At 41.4% G+C, this 23,622-nt stretch overlaps 1 protein-coding gene across 3 annotated transcripts in view; it reads right to left on the reverse strand.

Moving 5' to 3' along the window:
• SHOC2 (SHOC2 leucine rich repeat scaffold protein) overlaps positions 1 to 23,622 on the reverse strand; it is a 107,769-nt gene that overhangs the window by 53,300 nt on the left and 30,847 nt on the right. For all 3 annotated transcript variants that reach the window (XM_032793533.2, XM_032793530.2, XM_032793531.2), the window contains one exon: positions 4,555 to 5,500. In XM_032793533.2, the coding sequence (XP_032649424.1) occupies positions 4,555 to 5,257 (703 nt within the window). In that variant the 5' untranslated portion in view covers positions 5,258 to 5,500. The remainder of the gene's footprint in view (positions 1 to 4,554; positions 5,501 to 23,622) is intronic.

Here is a 23,622-nt window from a genome sequence, read left to right on the forward strand (position 1 = left end):
GGGCTTTTCCTGTTTACCTGCGCACTGCATCCGAGTTCAGATTGCTGTCCAGAGCGGTCAGTGGTGCACTGTGGGATACCGCCCGGAGGCCAATAACATCGATTTCCGTCCACACTAACCGTAATCCGATATGTTAATATCGAATTTAGCGCTACTCCTCTCATCGGGGAGGAGTACAGAAATCGATTTAAAGAGCCCTTTCTATCGATATAAAGGGCGTTGTAGTGTGGACGGGTACAGCATTAAATCGATTTAACGCTCTTTAAATTGATTTAAACGTGTAGTGTAGACCAGGCCACAGTTAAGTACTTCAAGGACATCTTCTACTTGACTGAAGAGAAAGCTATCACAATCCCTGGTACACCATGACAGTAGACAATGAAATTTCAGTTTCATGACATAATTCTACCCAGCCACCTTTGTTTTTTTAATACCGTTTCTCACTGCAGCATAGTAGCAATATTCCCACCTTTTATGCAGGAGATTAGGATTCTATTCCTTGTCCAGGCCAACACTCCGAAAAACACACTCATTACCACAGGGATGGAACTCAGCACCTTCAGCACAGGATTGTACCAATTTAGCTAAATAAATAATTACCTTAGCTGATAGCTGCAATAGGGTCTTATCCTCCATGGATCAGCCACTAGCACAGCATACTTAACCAGCATGTTATGCAAATCTGCTTGCTAATACTTTTACCACCAGAGAGTGTTGAACCTTAGAACAACGTAATATTTAAAACGAAAAGAAACTGAATCCGACTTGTTCCATGTGATACTGTTTAATAAAAAGATAATGGTTCATTCTGCCTCCTGCTCTGGAACATAAATCTTGGACTATTTACAAACTGATATTACACAGCATTTATTATACATATACTAGACCTCTATATGAGAAAGGAAAGACTTAAAAGAATGTAAAGGGACTTTTGTATAATTTGGCCAAAAATATAGATGTTGAAAAAATAAGTTCATTTGTAAAAGCTTAAAACCAATAAGAAATGCTTCAATGACATTTCTGAAAACTATCCAGTGGAAATGAACAAATACATTTCTCTGCCATTCAACTACATACTAGCCAACAGTACAGCTTTGTGCTAGACTAGCTCAGTGAAATTGACTAGAAACTGATTACAAAAGTGAAACTGATTAGTCTTCTCATTGTTTAGGCTGAGAGAAACGTAAGTGAAAATAAGACTTTTTTCAGTGCCAGGTTCTCAAATTTAGGTGCATACGCCTAATTTATACACACAAGCCAATTATTTATTGACTGTAACCTGTTATATACATTCTCAGACAGCTGATTTGCATACAACAGGTGAGCAAAAATTTGTGAGAGCCTAACTCTGAAAGCTGAAAGTAATTTTTTAACTCTAATTCTTCAAGTTATAAGTAAACTAAGTAAATATCTTTAGCTTAAATGTTTAAATGCTGTTAAGCCCGACAGTGTTCTTTTAAAGAAACTTAAAATTGTAAATTCTTTGGGGGCAGGAACTGTCTTTTTGTTTGTACAGTGCTTAGCACAATGAGATCCAGGTCTATAACTAAGTTTTCTAAGCGCTAGAACAATACAATAATCAAGATACAAACAATATCTGGATGTGTGGACAAAAACATGGTGCTCAGGCCAGCATTTGTCCTGTTTGGTAAAATACCAAATCCATTCTCAACAAAAATAGTAAATAATATTGACATAAAAAGTCAGAAAAGGCTATAATAATAAGAACTCTGAAGCAATTCAAAGTATATGCCTATTATACACAGATAGATACTGTGTGTAAAATGGCTTCATGGAGAAACTTTCAAGATTCTTGAGACCAAGTGTATAAATGGGGGGGGGGGGGGGGGGAATAAACACATTTTAATACAACATTGGCCTTGAGATTTAAAAAATACAAGAGTCAGGAAACCAAGTTTCAGCTTATATAACAGTCATTCAAGATCTCCTCTGTGTATGTAGTGTTAAAACTATCTACACAGAGCTTTTAAGAAGCTATGCCAAAAGTAAACTGGAAAGTAGCATCTCACTGCATTATTTCATATGTTAGTATTAGCATATGTTTATACGGAACACTCCCCAGCTGCATTTTACAGCTATGTCTTTACTGAACTACTGAATTTTTAAGTAACAGAGGGAGAGCACCACTTTAAGTACCAACACTGCAGTGTGATCACACTAGCTACATTGTTACAACTGCAGTTTTGCCCCATATCTATATTTGTGTTGTTATGTTACTGTTCCAGATGCTTACTCCCTGGTTCCAGACACAGCTTCTTGAAGCAATGGCTTGTGGAAGATTTTAAAAAGTTTTTTTGGGAGCTCAAAATTGTAGGGGAGGCAGGAGCGTCGCCAGTTTTTTTGGTACCCTAGGCAGTGGAAGATCCCACCCCACCAAAACGTCGCCCCCGACAGAGGTAGCAGAAGGTCCCGCCCCCAAAATACCGCCCCCAACAGAGGTAGCAGAAGGTCCTGCCCCCAAAATACTGCCGACGACCAGGGCGGCTGCAGATCCGGCCGCCGCTATCGCCACTCCCCAAATGTTAGTGCTCTAGGCGACAACCTAGGTTGCCTAATGGGTTGCGCCGGCCCTGAGGGGAGGAGGTCAAGGGCCAGCCCCCACCTCCTATTTGCCCCCCCACTGGGACTCCTGCCCTATCCAACCCCCTTTGTTCCTTGATGCCCTCCCCCCGGACCTTCGCCACCCCATCCAACTACCCCTTCTCCCTGCCCGAACTGCCTCCGGAACCCCTACCCCTGACTCCCCTGCCACCCCATCCAACCCCCACTCCTTCCTGACTGCCCCTCCGGGATCCCTGCCCCCATTCAACCCCGTGTTCCCCCCGCCTCCCCTCAAACTCTCTACCCTCTATCCAACCCCCCCTGCTCTGTGCCCCCTTACCGCACTGCCTGGAGCACCAGTGGCTGGCAGTGCTACAGCCGCATCGCCCAGCTGGGGCCGGGCCACACGGCCGGCAGCGATGGAGACGGGCCACGCGGCCACCACACAGCACAGAGACAGGATCAGGCTGTGCCTGCCCCATGAGCTCAAAGCCCCACCACCCAGAGCATTGCGCCAGTGGTGGAACGGAGACAGCAGGGGAGGGGCCAGGGGCGAGCCTCCCGAACCAGGAGCTCGGGGGCTGAGCAGGCCAGTCCCGCGGGCCGGATGTGGCCCGCTGGCCATAGTTTGCCCACCTCTGGGGTAGAGGATGTTTCAGAAGCACCAGCACAAAGCCAGAGACTGAAATCAGCAACTGACAATTCTGAAATACTTGTGCAATGTCCAGATATTAATGTCAGCTGACCAGCAGTTTGGGGTTTGGAAGTTCACAGTGGGTGCTACTGTTATGAAGATGTGCAATTCAATATACTACATTGCAGGAGCAAGAGTGTGGCTAACTTGACAGAGATCATTGAGGGATTTAAACAATTGTATTTCCAGAATTGTACAGAAACAGATAGAACCTATGGACCAGTTCTGTGGTCCTAATCCAATCAGCCAAGGAGTTTATTAACAGAGAAGAGTTCTAAGTGCCTAAATCAGTTCTGAAAATGAAACTTACTCCTGTCAGTGTTGCAAGTCCTAACACTTAAATACCTTTAAAAATCTGAGCCTAAAAAATTTGGACTAAATTAGAAGATAAAAAAAAACTTATTTTAAATCTCTTGTGAATGTTTCATGTTTTTAAAATTGCATTTAGTACTTATATTTTTAGAACTGGAGATACACAAAATTCTTGTGATAAACTCACATGTGCACATACTTCATCCGTGTGTGTAAGTACTATATGGTATTGCTTAAAATGGTTTTCGAAACAGAGATGCTTTCCTGAATCAAGGCCTGTTCGAAAGTGGTTCAGGAATTCCTGACTATCACTATATTAATCACTGCTTGAAATGACTAAACTACATTAACTGATACCCCATTTACATAAAAATTTGAAAGATAAGTCTGTATAATAGATTTAGAATAGCTATTTGCTAGCTATATACTTTTTCATTTGTTCAAAAAATATGTATACATTAGCAATGATGCATGCAATACCTGGTCACAGTACTAAAAGATTCCATTTATAAATAAAATCGTTAACCATTTATAAGCAGCTGATGTTTCATACATGGTTAACCAATTGTTACAGATTGTTACTGTGTCCAATATGTTTCTTATAATTACAGTTTATAACCACCCATAATGCACTTTACTGATGTGCTTGTAACCATCTATAACTTCATATTTGCACCTGTAACGTGCTTATAACATCAATAATTTATTAGTCTTTATAAATGAAACTGTGACCCAACATCTTTTTTAATTAACAGATATATACACAATATATTGATTATACCCAGCACAATCTAACATCATGGTAATGTGGCTGAGAGTCAAAGAAACTAATCTAAGATTCTTCTTGATGATGACGACGATGATAAAAGGAGGGCAGTATCTATAAAAAATTTCATAAAGCAGTGATCTGTGTGTACCTACCTGCATCACAAAGTGAACTACAAAAAGATTTACCATAAACTTTAAATCACAGTGTAAATGCTTACCAATTTCAGCAGGTAGTTGCTTGATTTTGTTCTCTCGTATGCTAAGCATGGTGAGTTTTGACAAGCTTTTGATATCCTTTTCCACAGTAGTTATACGATTAAAGCGTAGATAAAGAGTGGCAAGAGAATTTAGCCTGTACACCACTGAAGGAATTTCTCTAAGTTTGTTATGCCGTAGATCAAGCATGCGCAATTTCTTCAAGTTATCAAGAGAGTCAGGCAAACTGGTAAGCGAGTTCTCACTTAAAGCCAGTGTCATCAGATTCACAAGACAGCCCACCTCTGCAGGTAGAGACTGCAATTTGTTACTGTATAAATAAAGTTCCGTTAACTGTGTCAACTCTTTGATAGATGATGGAAGCATGTGTATAGACCTCTTGGACAAGTCCAAGCGCATTGAATTCTCTTCTCGGCATTTATTTAGCTCTTTGATCACCTCAGCATTGCTGGATTTTTTGCGAGCAGCTGGGGCTGGATTAGGTCGTTTTATTGTGTTGTCTACTGAAAAAGCTACTCCAGGCTGTGCACTACTGGAGTCCTTCTTTCCATCTTTGGCATCTTTCCCTTTGGTCTTAGGCTCCTTTTCTTTGCTTTCTTTCCCAAATCCTCCAGAGGCCTTAGACTCCTTCTCCCGTTCCTTTGCCAATGGGACTTTTGGATCTCTCTCCTTACAGTCTTTTTCTTTTCCTAGATTACTACTCATGGTGATTCAGTGTTTAGCAAGCACCACATGAAATCCACTTTTTTCGGTTAAGAAAAAAACAATTAATTCACTGCTGAAAGTACAAGGATCCTTAAAACACAAATATGTTGGCTTGAGGGACCAACTTCAGTTGAGTGATACTCATTTGCTACATATTGATTCTGAAGACACTTGTTCCTAATCCTGGTATCGAAAGGTTCAACTTTAAGAGATCAGATGGTCAAATGCTCCTTATTAGAATTTCTGCAACACAAGAGAAAAAAAAATAAAAAACAATGTTAATGTAAATATAACTTTCTTTTAGGTTAAATAATGAGTATTTTGATAGCAAGCATGTGGATACTTAATCAGGTCTATAACTTCCCTATATATTTCATATGAAGAACCCAATCCTAACATTCAAATCCCAAGAACGTTGCTTAGGAATGATTGGTATGTAACTTAACACTTAAATCAGCTTCTGTACCAGATGGTTGGACGATAGCTAATGTAATGCTGATTTTTTTTTAAAGGCTCTAGAGAAAATTACAGGCTGGTTAGCCTGACTTCAGCACCAGGCAAACTGGTTGAAACTATAGTAAAGAACAGAATTATCAGACACAGATAAACACAATATGCTGGGGAGGAGACAACATAGCTTTTTTAAAGGGAAATCATGCCTTACCAACATATCAGAATCAACAACCATCTCTTAAAGTCAACAAGCATGTGGACAAGGGTGATCCAGTAGATACTGTCTACTTGGACTTGAGGAAAACCTTTGACAAAGAGCCTCATCAAAGGCTCTTAAGCAAAACAAGCAGTCATGGTATCAGAAAGAAGGCCCTCTCATGGATCAGTAATTGGTTAAAAAATGGGGTGGAAAAAAGGTACCAATAAATGGTTAGTTTTCACAGTGTAGAGAGGTAAACAGTAGGGTGCCTCAAGGATCAGTACTGGGAACAGTGCTGTTCAACATATTAATAAATGATCTGGAAAAAGTAGTAAACAGGTGACAGTTTGCAGATGATACACACTTACTCAAGATAGCTAATGTCAAAAAGGACTGCAAAGAGTTAAAGAGATTTCACAAAACTGGACGACTGGTCAACAAAATGGCAGATGAAATTCAATGTTGATAAATGCAAAGCAATGCAAACTGGAAAACATAATGCCAACTATACATACAAAATGATGGTCTAAATTAGCTGTTCCCACTCAAGGAAGATCTTGAAGGTCTCTGAAAACATCTGCTCAATCCACAGCGGCAATCAAAAAAGTTAACAGAATGTTAGAAACCCTTAGGAAAGAGATAGAAAATATCATAATGCCACTCTATAAATCCACGGTATGCCTGCACCAGGAAAACTGAACGCACTTCTGGTTGACCGATCTTAAAAAAGATAGATTAGAAATGGAGAAGGGCAACAAATATGATTAGGTGTTTGAACAGTTTCCATATGAGGAGAGATTAAAAAGACTAGGACCGTTCATCTTAATGACTAAGGCGAGATACGACAGAGGTCTATAAAATCATGAATGGTGTAGAGAAAGTGAATAAGGAAGTGTAATTTACCCTTTTACATAACACAACCAAGGGTCACCCAATGAAATTAATAGGCACCAGGTTTAAAACAAACATAAGGAAATACTTCTTCACATAATGCACACTTAACCTGTGGAACTCATTGCCAGGGACATTGCGCAGGCCAAAAAGTACTACTGGACTCAAAAAAGTATTACCTAAGTTCAGAGAAGATAGGTCCATCAATGGTTATTAGCCAAGATGGTCAAGGACACAACTCCATGCTCTGGGTGTTCCTAAACCTCTGATGGCCAGAAGCTGGAACCAGATGACAGGGGATGGATCACTCAATAACTGCCCTGTTCTGGTCATTCCCTCTAAAGCATCTGGCATCAGCCCCTTTCAGAAAACAGGATACTGGGCTAGACGGACTGTTGGGATTTGACCCAGTATGGCCATTCTTCTGTAATACTACTTGACTGTGGAAGAACTGACTATTAAAAATAAGATGAAAAAGAGTAAGCTTCAATTTTTAAATGTAATATTGCCTTCACTGAAGTGTATGAGTCACCTGCTCCTGTTGCTGGAAGCTAAAGCACAACTTTAGCGTATCCCGCTGATTAGTGTATGTGGCACATCTTCCTCTGTACCTGATCCACTGAGGATAAGGGTCCATGTTACAACTGTAATCTGAAGAGACTTGTTCTTTTGTTCAAGCCATAGAGACCCTTGTTTTCAACTATGGAGGCCCTGAGTCGAAGCTCTGGTGTTAGCTAAACTGGAGCCATCAAGTTAACGTTTCATATCAAGAAATCTCTTCTAACCTATTCTGAATCACAATCCTCTCTTTCTGCAATACAGTAAACAGAATCTTGCCACCTATCAACAGGTTTGTGGATTTCGAGATGCAAACAAGCAGCTGAAATTAGATTTGAAGTTCCATTTCAAACAATCTTACCAAAATAAACAAATACATAAATCAACAAAAAAAGTTCTGAAGGGATATAAACCCTGATCTTACAAGACAGGCAAACCTGCAATTAAAGTGGTAAGGAAGAAACCTCTCCTACAGACAGTTTATTCTATTACAGCTCATTTCAGAATATTCTGCGTCTTCCTCTAAAGCAGTGGTCCCTGCCATGGTGCCCACCAGAGCATTTGTGTGTGCCCGCTTACTGCCCACCAGGAGAGAGAAGCCGCAGCCCCGCGCCTGCCAGGGACAGAGAACTCCGGGGCTGCAGGTTGCGGGCGCCTGTGTTCTCTGACTCTGGCAGGCGCGGTGCCCACCTAGTGCCCAGCAGGAGAGAGAAGCCAGGGCCCCACGCCTGCTGGGGACAGAGTGCTGCGGGCACCAGTGTTCTCTGTCCTCGTGGTTTCTCTCAGGCTTCTCTCTGCACTGCCCAGAACTGCTGCCAAAAAAAAACACGCTCCACCTCTGCAGAACAGACCGACTGTTTATGATATTTATTTTGTAAAAACGCCTTAATTTTTCTTACAGATAGGAAAAAAAGAGCAAATTCACATGATACGGTGAAAGAGTAATAGCCGAATAATTTAATTAATACCTTTTACGTGCAAAATTACCTTTTTTATCTTATGGATTCATTTATTATGTAATATTAAATATGATGTTTTTCGCATTATTTAATGTACAAATACAAAATAAGCCTTGAAAAATTGTTGGTGCCCGCCACACTCTTCCGAAAACATGAATGTGTTACTGGGCACAAAAAGGTTGGGGACCACTGCTCTGAAGCATCTGGTATTGGCTACAAGATTTGAATGACCTCTGGTCTCATACTGTCCAGCAATTTCGGTGTTCCTAAATAAATAGAATTATTAATAGTTCTAATTTGATTCAATCCTGTGACAGAGATCAATCCCATTAACCATCTGGTCATTTCAAAATTTACCACCAACACATTTTAAAGCTGCCTCTCCAATACATGTCTGTAAAAGACAAAGTTAATTTTATCCTTTGATGCTAACCTGCCCTTTTACCTACAAAAGCAACATACCTTAGGAACATAAGAATGGCCATACTGGGTCAGACCCAAGTTACATCTAGCCCAGTATCCTGTCTTTCGACAGTGACCAATACCAGGTGCCCCAGAGGGAAAGAACAGAACAGATAATCATCAAGTGATCCATCCAGTTGCTCATTCCCAGCTTCTGGCAAACAGAGGCTAGAGACACCATCCCTACCCATCCTGGCTACTAGCCATTGATGGACCTATCCTCCATGAATTATATAGGGATTTTTTTTTTTAAGCTCTGTCATAGCCTTGGTTTTCACAACATCCTCTGGCAAGAAGTTCCGCAGGTTGTGCACTGTGTGAAAAACTGTGCAGTGTGTGTGTTCTGCAGTATTTGTTGATGGGGAGTTTAGCATTCTACAAAAGGGTCTTATTTGCCTCAACCACAAAAGCTATTTTCATTCTTCTTATCAACTCCACGTAGGGAACTGCATTCCCTTTCTGCCACTTATCTTCTGTACTAGCTCATATGGCCCACAGTTACAGTCATAGCAAAATTAAATTTTATATCCTTAAGTAAATCATCAGTAAGAACTGAAGACACTGAAATCTTACAGTTAAACGCAAACTTCTATTAATGTTTAAAATACTCATTCACTTACTTATTATGAATAGGCATACATGCACGCTCACAATTTGTTTCCAGGAAGCCTCTGATATCAAAGTATGATCAGTCACTATCCCACCATTTTCAGTCACACCAAAGAGTATCAAAGATGATAAACAAATCTAAAATTATATATTTGAGGGTGGAATTTGGAGGAGAGAAGGCTACCATAGTTTTCCCCTTGTGATCTGCAGATAGTGCTTCCTAATGGCAGAAATGGGAATAGAAGCTTTAACTTCCAGTCCTCTGCTCTGACTTGTTACTTCTATAGCATCATGCTGTCACGTAATCGCTGTGCCTTACTTTACAAAGCTTTTGAGAACTTGGCTGAAACATGCTAATAATACTTTGTACTCTGGATTAAATTTACAGTAGCCTACATGATACCACATTAGTCCCACTTTAATGTACTTAATTGATCCTGTTTTCTCTTAATCCCTTTGGGAGTTCTGATTATTTTTTTTGTTTGTTTGTTTGTCTTTTTAAAAAAAAGAAAGAATAATCCAGTTTGAACATCCTTCTAATAGAAAGTGTCTCTGATGTGGATTCCTCTGAACGTGGGCCAAATGGAGTCAATTAAGATGAGACACGTTTTCAATTAAGACTCCTATGTGACTTTTAAAGTATCCAATAATTTGCATTTTGTTCTAGCATAGCAACCCCACTATGTCACATTTTAAACCATTTTTCAGCACTGTATAATTTGTATGCTTTTATGTGGATAGTACAGGAAAGATATTGGCAGAAACTTCAATATACACAAATCCGGGAGGAGCTCAGTTGCCTCACTATCAGCTAACTAAAGTCTCAAATGGTAGTTAACTTGTTTTCAGTACAACTAGAATAGAATACAAACATTTTGAGGCATAAGTCACAATACTGTCAAATACCATTTCAAAGTTTTGATAAATATGAAAACTATATCAATTTATTGTTAATACTGAAGGTCACTCAGGATCCAGGTTCCATTGTGCAAGATGCAGTAAAAGCCACAGAGTCCTTGCTCCCCAAAATAGCTTTCAATCTAGTCAAATTTAAGACATGGCAAGTGTGTTTTGCCTAATACGTTACAGGCAGCGCAAAAGAGGTGGCTCTCAAAAGGTATCTGAAAGAGGAGATAGTTCAGGGAGGACATTCCATATGTAAAGGATTGCCTAACCTGAAGGGTCCAAATTATTATTTTTTATATACATTTCAGTTACCTATTAGCAATTTTTCACAAGTGTACCATAAAATCAGCTTCTGTACTGTCTCAGTAACAGCGTAAGCTTTTCATTATAAATATAAAACTATAATGAACACATACACACTTTCACCATTACAAGGCTCCCCATCCCCATTTTTACCCATTTAACCTCCTTCACGTCAGACACTTTTTAAAAAAGTATTCCTTTCTATGATCAGAACAAGATAAACGGTTACTACCAGAGAATTCAATCTGTCATAGCTTTCTTCAAAGCTATGCTGTCTGCAGGCAGTCAGTTCTGCAACCAAGTGACATGCAGAAATTTAAGACTAATGGCCAGATTCGCAGCACAAAACATACATTCAAAACAGTAAATTAAAAGCAAAGAATGAGCAAAAACTAAATGTTAAATATACTGCACACATTTATCTTAAGGATTTTACTTTATTTTATTTAAGTTTGAGAACGGAGGCTGTACTGGAAATATACTGCGTCTTTTCAGACTCCGTCTCTTCAAATTAAATGTTTCTCCTTCTCCGAGAAAGATTTGCAACTAGCACTTTCTATACAAACTTAAAATTAACAGAGAGGAAGCAGTTAGTGAGAAGTTATTTGGACAAAACATGACTCTGAAACCAGACTAGAGAACACAGAAATACTGTTAAGTCTGGAAACAAGATTCTGTAGAAGATAAGAATAAGGAATTGAAGCTGACTACACAGCCACTTTTGCCAAGTCTAATTACCCTAGCATCTTACATACTGGTAGAGCACCTAGTGTAGCGGGGCCTTGGATCCTGATGAGTCCTCTGGGTTCTAATACTGTAATTGTAGGTGGAGTTGGTAGCATCCCCTATTGTTAAGGTTGCTTGACACTTCCCCTTATAAGACCCAATTTTCAGTTGGTTATAACTAGGGTCCTACCAAATTCCTTGTCCATTTTGGTCAATTTCACAGACATAGGATTTTAAAAATAGTCAATTTCACGGTTTCAGATATTTACATCAGAAATTTCAGGGTGTTACAACCACAGAGGTCCCAGTCTCAAAGAGGGTTGCGGGAGGGGTCACAAGGCTATTGTAGAGGGGTCACAGTATTGCCATCCTTCTGCGCTGCTGCGGACAGAGGTGCTCCCTTCAGAGCTCGGAAGACAGCTCTGGCAGTGGGCATCATGGTGTGGGGAGGTGCAGAGCTGGTCTTCTGGGTGGGTGATCATCCAGGACCCTACGGTCAGGGGCGCTGTCATCCACCCACCACACACAACCAGCCGAAAGTCCCCTTTAACCCCCAAGCTCTGGGCCCCAAACCAGAAAGGGGCAGGACTGGAGGAAAGGGTGCCAGAACCACCAGCTCCAGAACAGGAGGGGCCAGGGAGCTACATCTTCCAATTTTTAACATGGGTGTAGTTTGGGGGGCAGGGATCACCATTCTCCCACCCCAAAACTGCAAGCCTCAGACAGGCACAGAGCAGTGCCACAGTAGGGGAGGTGATAACAATGGTATCAATCCTCACCTGACTCCAGTGATATTGTAGTCCCAAACTGACCAAAGGAAGGGGAGTGACTCACTTGAGAGTCCAACAAATCCTTTGTTGTTGGCTAGGTCAGTATCCTTTGTTCCTGTGAGGCCAGGCTGTGTTTGTCCCATACATGCCCTGATGAGGTGTGAACTGCCCTTCTGCTCTTGGAGAGTTTTTGCCTGGGGTTGTTTTAAGCCATGAGGCCACATTTTCAGTCTCATAAGTATATACATGAAATTATAACTTATAACATTACTATAACAACAATGCTCAGTGCATCATGAGGCTTCCAAAGACACCCAACATGACAAACTTTGCAGTGGATACCACACAATCATTTTATAAGGATGAACATGGAGGATGTACAGGGTTCCCTTAAGGCACAGTGTGTCAAACTGTGATCGTAATTGAAAACTGAATCATAATGCACTAACAGCAGGGAACCAAATTAAGGTGAACAGGCTACTTTAATTCTGAAATTTCTTAAGGTGCAAACTCAAGCGTTCAAAAGTTAACAATGTTTTTCAAAATAGTTTGTGTGTGTAGAAATACAAATAGCTGACAACCTATATTTAAGGTTGCAACAAAATTTGCATTTAGCAGGATTTTAGTCCTGCTATCTCACAATTTAAGGACTAAATTAATCCATGAAAATTAATACAGTAACTTCAGACTTTTTTTTTTTGTTAAGTTGGTCCCAATCTTCCAAACACTTATGCAAGTGAAGTGCTTTACATTCATGAGTAGTTCTACAGAATCTTGACTTCAATGGAGCATCAGTCAAGTCAAAGAGAATACTCATGCATACATTTAAACATTTATCTAAGTGCTTATAGAATGAGGGATAGAATTACTAATTTTACAGAGGCAACAAATGTATTCATGTCTCATTCACATTTTTCAGATCCTTCTAGCTAAAGAACTAGAGACACCACCAATTCTAAGCTGCATATAAACATTCATATAACATTTCAAGGAGAGGATTTTTTCAACTTTTAAAACCTGAGCTATTTTTAGCAAAACAAAGTTGATCAGAACTGGACAGTTCTGCCAGCTACTTCTAGTTTTCAATGTTGTTCAGACTGTGTTCCTGATATACTGAGAAAAAGTAGGTTAGGTAATCTCTTTCATTGGACCAACTTCTGTTGGTGAATGAGACAAGCTTTCAATCTTACACAGAGTTCTTCTTCAGGTCCTGATATACTGACATAGAATATTTTTTAAAACTATTAGGTGATGAAGGGCTTAGGGGGAAACAGGAGGTTACTCTGGTATGGTTGAGGATACCAAGCAAAAAAAAGGTTTCAAGAGAATTAAACAAAAATCTCTCTCATGAGCTGTTCTGAATATTACTAAAGAAAAATAGATTTTATGAGATTCTGAATATTGTTTTTCTTGTTTTATATGACCAAAACATATATTTCCCAGAATTATTTTTAATCCAATTTAACTATGGAAGTCTAGAAGGACACACAATTAAACTCTTCTAAAGTCATCTTTCTTTAGTTTTTGTATAGAATTTTTCATCTACAGATCTCAATGCACTTACAAATGGAGGTTAGTTTCATTATCCTCATTTTATAGCTGTGGAAACTACCTATCATACATGTTATTTGCTAAAAACTTTAAAGATTTATGGGTAATTGGGTGACAAATAAAAAGGAGAATAAACCTTAAGAAGTTCTGTTGAATCAAGAGAGCAAAACAATATATAAAAATCTTGGGGAAATTGTATGAAATGGTGGTTATGTTTCTATTGTTGAATACAATCCTGAAATGTTTATTTAAATAACTGCTTTACAGAAAAAACCTTTTTTCCTGGGTCTCATGCGTGGAAACTAGGAATAGTTACTATTGCAATTCCAAGAACAACATGAAATTAATCATCTGCAGCTCAGAAATACAAGTACTACTGCTTCCTGGCCAGCTATCAAATGAAACAGTCCTTGACACAAAGGAAATCCAGCTAACTGGTAAACTGGAAGAGCTGGGGATTCCCCTTAGACTTAGTGACTTAGTATCTAAAAGTAGGAAAACGTTAAACTTTGTAATAGCACAATGGGTTACCAAAAAATTACACTTGCAATCAGGGCCGGCTTTAGGAAGTGCGGGGTCCCATTTGAACAGTTTCGGCAGGGCCCTGGCAGGGATGACTTTAGGAAAAAAAAAAAGTAAAAAAACAAAACAAACAAAAAAAAAAACACGTGGGGCTTCTACTCACCGGATGGTGCTCCGAGTCTTCGGTAGCACTTTGGCGGCGGGTCCTTCACTCGCTCCAGGTCTTTGGCGGCACTGAAGGACCCACCACTGAAGTGCCGCCGAAGACCCAGAGCAAGCGAAAGACCCGCCGCTGAAGACCAGGAGTGAGCGAAGGACGCTGAGCGCCGCCAGGTGAGTAAAAATTAAAAAGGTGCCTCTAGCCAGGGAAGGGATTCTCACTGGGCGCGGGGCCCGAATCGGGGGAATTGGTGGAATAGGCCTAAAGCCAGTGTAGGGGACTACGGAAGACTGTGTCACGGCCTAGCTAGGGTATCTCCGCTTTCTCGGCGGCCTTGTGAAGAGCCCCTGCTTGCTAAGTGGCCGGTCATTGTAGGACACAGCATGCCAGTTATAACTTGCTTTTAACTGGTTGAAACCAGTTTGTATGGCCTTAGGCCAAAGGGCGGACATAGCCTGTGGGAAGTCCCTTTTTGCATATGTATGAGTTGCTTTTGTATTGTGTATATATAGCTGTATGCTCCCGGTCCGCCTTTGGACTCCGACCCAGGCCGAGCTGAGCTTCGGTGCTGGGTTCCCCGCCTAAGTGACAGCAACGCCCAGGGTCCCCGTTGCGGATGTGTCACTTTACCTTCATTAAAGCCAAATAACTCACTGTGTGTGTGGGCCTCGTCCTTGCAGAGCACTCAGGCACGTAACAGCCAACCTTGCTTGCAATATTAGTTATCCTAATATTAGTATTAAGATGTTTTACTTGATGTTGTTTCTAAGTAATATGGACATATGTTAGCATCATTTCCTGGTAGAGACAAAGAACCAAGAAATATTTAAAAAAATAATATTAACTACAGAAAAAAATTAACATCTTTCACAGCTGCTTGGACTTACCAATAGCAGCCCTAATGAAGAAGGATTGCTAAGCGTCATCTCTTTAAGAATGGTCATTTTCAATTCCACTGATACATTCAGAGTTAATGGCTCATATGTCAGCATGTTTTTGTGCAGGGAAAGTAGATATCTTAAAACATATCCATCTTGGATCCAGCATATTCCAAAATTAAATGCACTACCACTAAATTATAACGCATTGCGATGTAAAATATGACTAATTTTAATACACCAAGAAGTTTACCTATATAAAGGAGGACTGTTATTGCATCACGTGTAATTCTGAAAGGATGACCATTTTCCCCACTCAAACACAGCTCATGCCATCATGTGCCAGCAATGCCCCTCTGCCATGTACACTGGCCAAACCAGGCAGTCTCTATGCAAAAGAATTAATGGACACAAATCTGACATCAGGAATCAGAACACTCAAAAAACAGTAGGAGAAAACTTAAACCTGTATGGTCATTCAATGACAGATCTGCAGGTGGCAATTTTGCAACAGAAAAGCTTCAAAAATGGACTCCAGCGAGAAACTGCTGAGCCAGAATTAATATGCAAACTAGATACAACCAACTTAGGCTTGAATAGGGACTGGGAATGGCTGAGCCATTACAAACATTGAATCTATCTCCCCTTGTAAGTACTCTCACACTTCTTATCAAACTGCCTATACTGGGCTTGATTATCACTTCAAAAGTTTCTCTCTTATTTAATTGGCCTCTCAGAGTTGGTAAGACAACTCCCATCTTTCCATGCTCTCTGTATGTGTATATATATCTCCTCACTATATGTTCCATTCTATGCATCCAAAGAAGTGGGCTGTAGCCCACAAAAGCTTATGCTCAAATAAATTTGTTAGTCTCTAAGGTGCCACAAGCACTCCTGTTCTTTTAGCTCACAAAAAGAAACATTTCCCTTACTCTCTTATGAATATTAAGTGTACTAAAGGAGTCAGGTATAACATTACCAGAAACAGATCGTAACTACAGACAGAATTGGTGAGCAACAATTCAAATCCATAACAAAGAAGAAAAACACTTTGATGACCTAGGAAAACTCAGTTTAGTCAGATTTAGGGAGAGGTTTTTTTTTTGAGGGGGTAGGAGTGAATTCAAAATGCTATTTTAGTAATTTTAGCACCCCCACACAAACAAGCAGACAATCAAAATCCTTAAAAACATACCTTCCTGGAAGAACTGAAATTTTAATGAGGAACAGTATGGGATGTATCAGAAAAATATTCCATTATACCATAACTTAGCACATAGGGGAAAGCAAATATGTTTTCTAAAATTAGCTGAATGAACTGCAAAGGACTTCCCTCTTCTGCACCCCCAACCACACTACTTTCATTTGAAAAGCCAAACAACCCAAGCCAACCAGCCTGCTGCAAAAGAAGCAAATTCCTTCCCACAATTTACAGGCTTCAGACATCTGACCTACAGCTTTTTCATCTACAAAGGGGTATACAGATTTCTGCTATTGCAACCACCTCCGGAGCAGTTGGGATTAACTGCTCAGTCAGTCACCAGGTGGCTGCACTACTGCTACAAAAACAAAGCTTTTTAGAAAGCATGTAGACACCATGACAATCATTGACCATCATATGTATGGCTGGCCTGCATCAACTGTTTTGATAAATGTGAGCATCAGGAAGAATACCAGCTGAATGAAGAGACGGTATCATAGCACCCCCATACAAGAGTAAAGGACATAGGCAGTGACTTATTTTTCCCTGGGGGTGCTCCACCCTGAGGCCCCACTCCCACTCCATCTCTTCCTGACCCCACTCCACCCCCTCCTGATGCTCAACCTCTTCCTGTCTCCACTTCACCATCTCCCGAGGCTCCGCCCTCTCTCTGCCTCTTCCCCACTACACTCTAACCCCTCCCCTAAGGCCCCTGCCCACCAGTCGCTCGCTGCTCTCTGCCCTCCCCAAGTGCCTGGCCCAGCTGCCAAACAGCTGATCAGCAGCACTGCCAAACAGCTGTGGCTGGTGGGTATTGAGCACCCAGTGTTTTCTTCTCTGGGTGCTTGAGCCCCGTAGCACCCACAGAGTCAGCACCTATAGGAAAGGATCTCACACTGAGTGTGGCAACAACAAACTAATTTAATTATTTTAAGCCCCTGGAAAGGTCTTCACTCACATGCTTTAGGATGCAGCCACTTAACAGACATCATCCACTGCAACAACCAGGTTTTACTCCTAGGCAGTCAACAATCAGCTCTATCCTTACTCTCCAGCTTCTGGCTGACTTGCATTGAGAATTTAGCCACATGCTTTGCATGGCATTTATCAATATCAAAGTGGCTTTTGATTCAGCTGACAGGTCAGCACTTTGGCTCCCACTGAAAGGTGCTAGCCTCCCAGTTGTTCTACTAAATCTTGTGCACTATCTTCACAATTGTACCAGTGTGAGAATGCACACTGCTTCATGGCTTTCACTGCATTTCTCCATGACCTCGTGTATGCAACAGGAATGAATTCTCGCTTTGGTACTACTCTGTTGAGCTATCAACTGGACATTAGGACTTGCCACTCCACTCACCAGAATCAAGGTTGGTCAAGAAATATTCACTAGTCAAGACTACTATGGGGTTGAACGTCTCATGGCAGAATCTCAGAGCTGGGCCTAGTGCAGGTAGGGTCAAACACTGTGGAGAGCACTGACAAGTAGTATAGTGTAGTATAGTTCACTGAGACTGCTAAACTCATTTCACACAAGCCAATGAAGAGTGAGATGGTAACTTTCAGACTATATCAACCTGGTCTGAATTCAGTACGTAAACCTGAGATCCATGGCACACACAAGCAGCAACTTATGTCAGCACACATCCAGTTCTGTGGGCTCATCATGGGACAATGGGTTGGCAGAAAGGATTGGCTAGGAAAACCAGTTCAACCAAATTTCTCTGCAGGGTACTTGAAGTGGGGAGTAGAAAATTCTCAACAGCCGAACAAAGGAATCAAGTGTTGCTGGTGGGACATACTAATCTGAGAAACTCTAACTCAGAAACAGGAAGCTTTGGGTAGGACAGAAGTGACAGACATGCTTTCATGGGAAGGGAGACGGTATGGCTGAAGTGCAGGAGTGGCCACGGTCAGAAGAAACTGGCTGACCTAGAAAGGTTCCTTGATTCTGAAGAGAAATCCTGAGCAACTGGAGAAGGATTCCAGACACACCAAACCCAAGAATTCTCTAGAGCCGTGAGGAAATAGAGACAGGGAAATTCTGTATAGGTGTGTATTATTTTGTCTCAATATGCGTATTTCCCACATTGCTAGGTAAAGATTAAGTCGTGTTTTAGAATCCTGTGCAAAGTGTGTCTGTTAGCATTCACTGTTATGTCTCTGAAAAGTGAAATTGTAAACTCAAGAGTACCCACATGGCTGAAGATGTGGGGAAAGGATGTGTTTAAACTGTGGGGAAGCCTGATGGGTTAGCTCTAGTTCCAGGGGATAGGCAGATGGAAAGTGGTGTCCTAGCTCTCAGGAGGAGGTGCTATACAGAGGAGCTGTACCCAGAGTATGCTCAGAGATGCCAAGCCAGGGACAGTGCTTGGATTCTGTTCACACTCCTGAGACAAAGCCCAGGAAGCCCAACAGGCAGGGAGTGCCTAGCCAGAGGGGGAGCTCTACTGTGTGTGTGTGCGCGCGCGCACGTGTGTTTGTGGGTATCAGAAAGTATATTACAATGCCTCAAATTTCAAAACACTTCAACCCACTACAGGATCCTTTATATAACAATTGCATATTAAAAGCCTAACAAGCAAAGTCCAGCACTGCCAAAATGAAGGACGTGTTATAGTGAAAACAATAAATACTAGTAGAAAGGCACCAATGTATTAACATATACTATGCATTCACATCTTCCTACTAAATACTTGTTTCCATATTTTCACTTCTGTACTTTCTGGATCATCATCTTGCAAGGCTAACATATTATATTCCAGTCTTAAAATATCATTTTGTATTCGTTTGCAAAAAATACCTGAACTCTGTGTATTTAGCATTTAACTCCTGAAAGCAGTTTATATTAACACACAGACTAGTAGCTTCTGCACATGTGGTTCTTCAACATGTACATTTTGAGTATGCTCACTGTTGCCATGGTAGTTTGTAGTGCCACCAGGTAGTGTAATCTTGCATAAATTATGAAATCTGAAAACTACAAACTGTCATGTGAAGTGAGTCTGGAGCCCTGCTGGGCAGAGCCTGTATAAAAATATATATCACCACAATGGTGGTATTGACAGTCTCAGCAGAGACCAAAAACTATGAGTTATTGTCTGTTCAGGCTGCAGTTGAGGCACATTTAGGAGCATGGAGAACAAAACAAGATACTGTCACTGCATGTACTGTACCTGTTTTGTGAATACAAGACTTAAGCTTTCAAAACTGTAGGTCACCTTTTGCCATTGCAAAAGGTACAAAGTCACATCTTTCAAGAAGACATTATTAATTTCTCTTTCAAAGAAGGCTACATTGCTGTAGTGAAGCTTTCCTTCTTCCCTCTGTGGGGAAAAAAACCAAAACTTCACTACCACCATGTGATCATTCCCCTCTATTCGGCATTGGTGAGGCCTCATCTGGAGTACTGTGTCCAGTTTTGGGCCCCACACTACAAGAAGGGTATGGAAAAATTGGAAAGAGTCCAGCGGAGGGCAACAAAAATGATTAGGGGGCTGGAGCATATGACTTATGAGGAGAGGCTGAGGGAACTGGGATTGTTCAAGTCTGCAGAAGAGAAGAATGAGGGGGGATTTAATAGCTGCTTTCAACTACCTGAAAGGGGGTTCCAAAGAGGATGGATCTAGACTGTAATCAGTGGTACCAGATGACAGAACAAGAAGCAATGGTCTCAGGTTGTAGTGGGGGAGGTTTAGGTTGGATATTAAGAAAAACTTTTCACTAGGAGGGTGGTGAAGCACTGGAATGGGTTACCTAGGGAGGCGGTGGAATCTCCTTCCTTAAGAGGTTTTTAAGGTCAGGCTTGACAAAGCCCTGGCTGGGATAATTTAGTTTGGAATTGGTCCTGCTTTGAGCAGGGGGTTGGACTAGATGACCGCCTTAGGTCCCTTCCAACCCTGATATTCTATGATTCTATGATGACTAGAAGTTGCTCTGTTACCAGATTCTGCAATAATTACTCTAAAAAAGGCACTTACTATTTTGATACTATTGAATATGAATTTCTCAAGAGGGAGTTATTCACATGCACACCTCTACCTTGATATAATGCTGTCCTTGGGAGCCAAAAAATCTTACCACGTTATAGGGGAAACCGTGTTATACCAAACTTGCTTTGATCCACCAGAGTGCGCAGCCCTGACCCCCAGCCCCCTTCGAGCACTGCTTTACCATGTTATACGAAAATTCATGTTATATCGGGTGGTGTTATATCGAGCTAGCAGTGTATTTCATTGGCCTCCTTAAAGGGAGGATTTGGATACAGAGGGAACTTCGTTTAGCATGGAAGAGAATCCATGCTAAAGCAAGCAGCAGATCCTTTCCTTTTGCTCATTCATTTCCCCTCAGCAACACAGCAATATACCAGAAGGTGAGGAAAGAAGAGAAAGCGAGGAGGTGATCACTATGTAATATATTCTCTATTATACACTTAATTTCTTTGAAAACTCCCTTGCTACCTTGACAACATAGGTACATAAACAAGCCTAAACCATTAAACAATTTCTGAGACAAGATGGATGAGATCATATTTTTTTATTGGCCCAACTTGTGTTGGTGAGAGAGATAAGCTTTTGAGCTTCCACAGAGCTCGAAAGCTAGTCTCTCTCACCAACACAAGTTGGGCCAATAAAAAAAATATTACCTCACCCACCTTCTCTCTCTAAGATTCTGGGACTGACACGGCTGATCAGGTATTGCTTGATGAACACTATGGCACTCTTCCACCCAAATGACTCCTCTACCACCTGCCCATTTAGCATCCTTTGGTTTCCACCATCATCATCATTCCAAATCTCTCCTCCAGAAAATTAAAAGCGTATTTATTCTAAAATGTTTGGTTTCTCAATTTGAATGTGTAATCTAATAAGCATCCTGTTTGCTCCAACCCAAAATACTTTTAGATGTCACAGTTCTGGCCTGTACTACAAAGTTTAGAACTGCATGAAACGTTCAGTGCTTGAGTTTTCTGTCCACAACTAGCTAGTCTCTGGAAGTCACAAGATCTTTTTCTCAGAAAAGAAGGATTTTAAAGAAAAGTGTGTTTAAAGATGCAAACAAGAAAAAAAATCCTATTAGGTCAAGATTAAACAAAAAAAATTAAGGATATTTGCTAGATAACGTGACAAAGAACCTATGCTACATTAACACCATAATACAGCTACACACACCACAAAACCTGCATATTATTAAATGCTTTAAACCAAAATTTTTTTTTCATCTTTTTCTTCAATTTGGGACAGAGAAAAACTCAGATTAAAGAGAAAGGAGGCAATAGTTTAAACCAGGGATTCTCAGACTTCATTGCACCTTCTGACAACGAAAATCACTACACGACCCCAAGAGGCAGGACCGAAGCCTGAGCCTGCCCGAGCCCTGCCACCTCAAGTGGGGGCTAAAGCCTAAGAGCTTTGGACCCAGGCAATGGCGACTGGGCTCCAGCAAGTCTAATGCCAGCCCTGGCAGTTTGAGAACCACTGGTTTAAACACTGACAGTAGACTTAAAAATAAATGTATGAAACATGGGCACCTACAATAGATTTATTTTCCAGTCAATCTAGTAGTTTTGGAGGAAGCATGACTCCCAAGTAAAGGCCAAAAATTCCATATTTATTTAACAGACTGCTACTAATGTCCTGTCCATGGGAATGGCGTGGGGTTTAGGATGGAAGACAGGAAGACGGATGGACTGGTTCAGATGAAACTCCGAGACACCTTTCGGAGGAAGTTGGGGTGAAGGCGCAGGGAGACCTTGTCTCTATGGAAAACTGTATACAGGGGGTCAGGCCATCATAGCCCCCAGTTCCCTGACCAGCCAGGCAGAGGTGATGGCTACAAGAAAGAGGAACTTCCTGAATAGGTGGGCTAGGGAGCGTGTAGCAAGGTGGACAAGGATCAAGGTGAGCGCAGGGCCCAAGTTCTTGATCTCCAGGACGTAGTCTAAGACAACTGGCATAGAGATAGCGTGGAGGGGAAGGTGTCAGCGTTTTGACCAGCAGGAAGAAGGAGGGTATCACCCTTGGAGTCCTCCAGAGCAGTAAAATTAGCAGTTTGCATGGGTTGCGGCACAGGGTTTTCATGAGGGCTGAGAGGGTAGCGAAGCTATGTGCGGGGAGGAAGGCTTGCGTTACGATTGAGACTAGGTGTACTCTGATGAAGTGGATCATCTGTGTCGGGAGGAGCACAGACTTCTCCAGGTTGACAAAGATGCCCAGCAAGGCAAGACGACACTGGTGGATAGCGACTGCTGACGCCATCTCGGCAAGGGACGGAGCCATCAACAGCCAGTCGTCCAGGTTGGAGAATACAAGGTGCTCGCCTTGGCGGAGGTGGGCCATTATGACCCCGCAAAGACTTTGGTGAAGACCCTGGGGACCATGCCAATGCTGAATGGAAGGACCCATAATTGATAGCAGTTGTCGCCCCCACAAAAGTGAAGAAACTCACAGTGGATCAGGGGCTGGGGCAGGGGATCTCAGGGCTCTGGCTGCGGGGGTTACAGGTGGAAAAGGTGGAGTCAGGGGCTGGCCTCCCCAAAGGGTGGCTCCACCCACTGCCCATACACCCACCACTCGCCTCCTCACCCTCACACCTGCCACTCACCTCCTGCATCCCTCCTCACTCCTCTGCAACAGACACTCCCCTGCCAGCCGCAGGTCAGGTGGTCAGTAATATATACCTACTGCTATAGTCTTATTATTAGAGCATGGAATTACTAACCATAGAGATTCTATGGTACAGTTTGATTCATTTAAGATTTTTACTTAATCTGATTCTATGCTTTCCTTAACATATAGTGCCACTCCCCCCACCAGCACAATCTGTTCTGTCTTTCTGATATATTCTGTACCCTGGTATTACTGTGTCCTATTGATTATGCTCATTCCACCAAGTTTCTGCGATGCCTATTGTATCAATATCCTCATTTAATTGATATTGTTATAATTAATCTGTAGCATGTTGAGTATGCTAACTTTAGGAACAGGCATTTCCTCTTACACACCCATTAGCTATGGCAACCCCTGGGGGAGCCAGAAGCCATTGAAATTATAAACAAATCTGCATGGAATATTCCACCCAGTGCATAAAGTTTTCCGCATGTATCATTGGGAGCCTTGTACCATTATCAACTTTGTGAGAACAGCATTTATGTTTTCAGTTTGCAGGTAAAACTTTACTATAAGATAAGAATCCATTTTCAATTTCAGCAACTTCCC

Source organism: Chelonoidis abingdonii, unplaced genomic scaffold (genome assembly GCF_003597395.2).
Source record: "Chelonoidis abingdonii isolate Lonesome George unplaced genomic scaffold, CheloAbing_2.0 scaffold0027, whole genome shotgun sequence".
In the NCBI taxonomy this organism is placed as follows: Eukaryota; Metazoa; Chordata; order Testudines; family Testudinidae; genus Chelonoidis; species Chelonoidis abingdonii.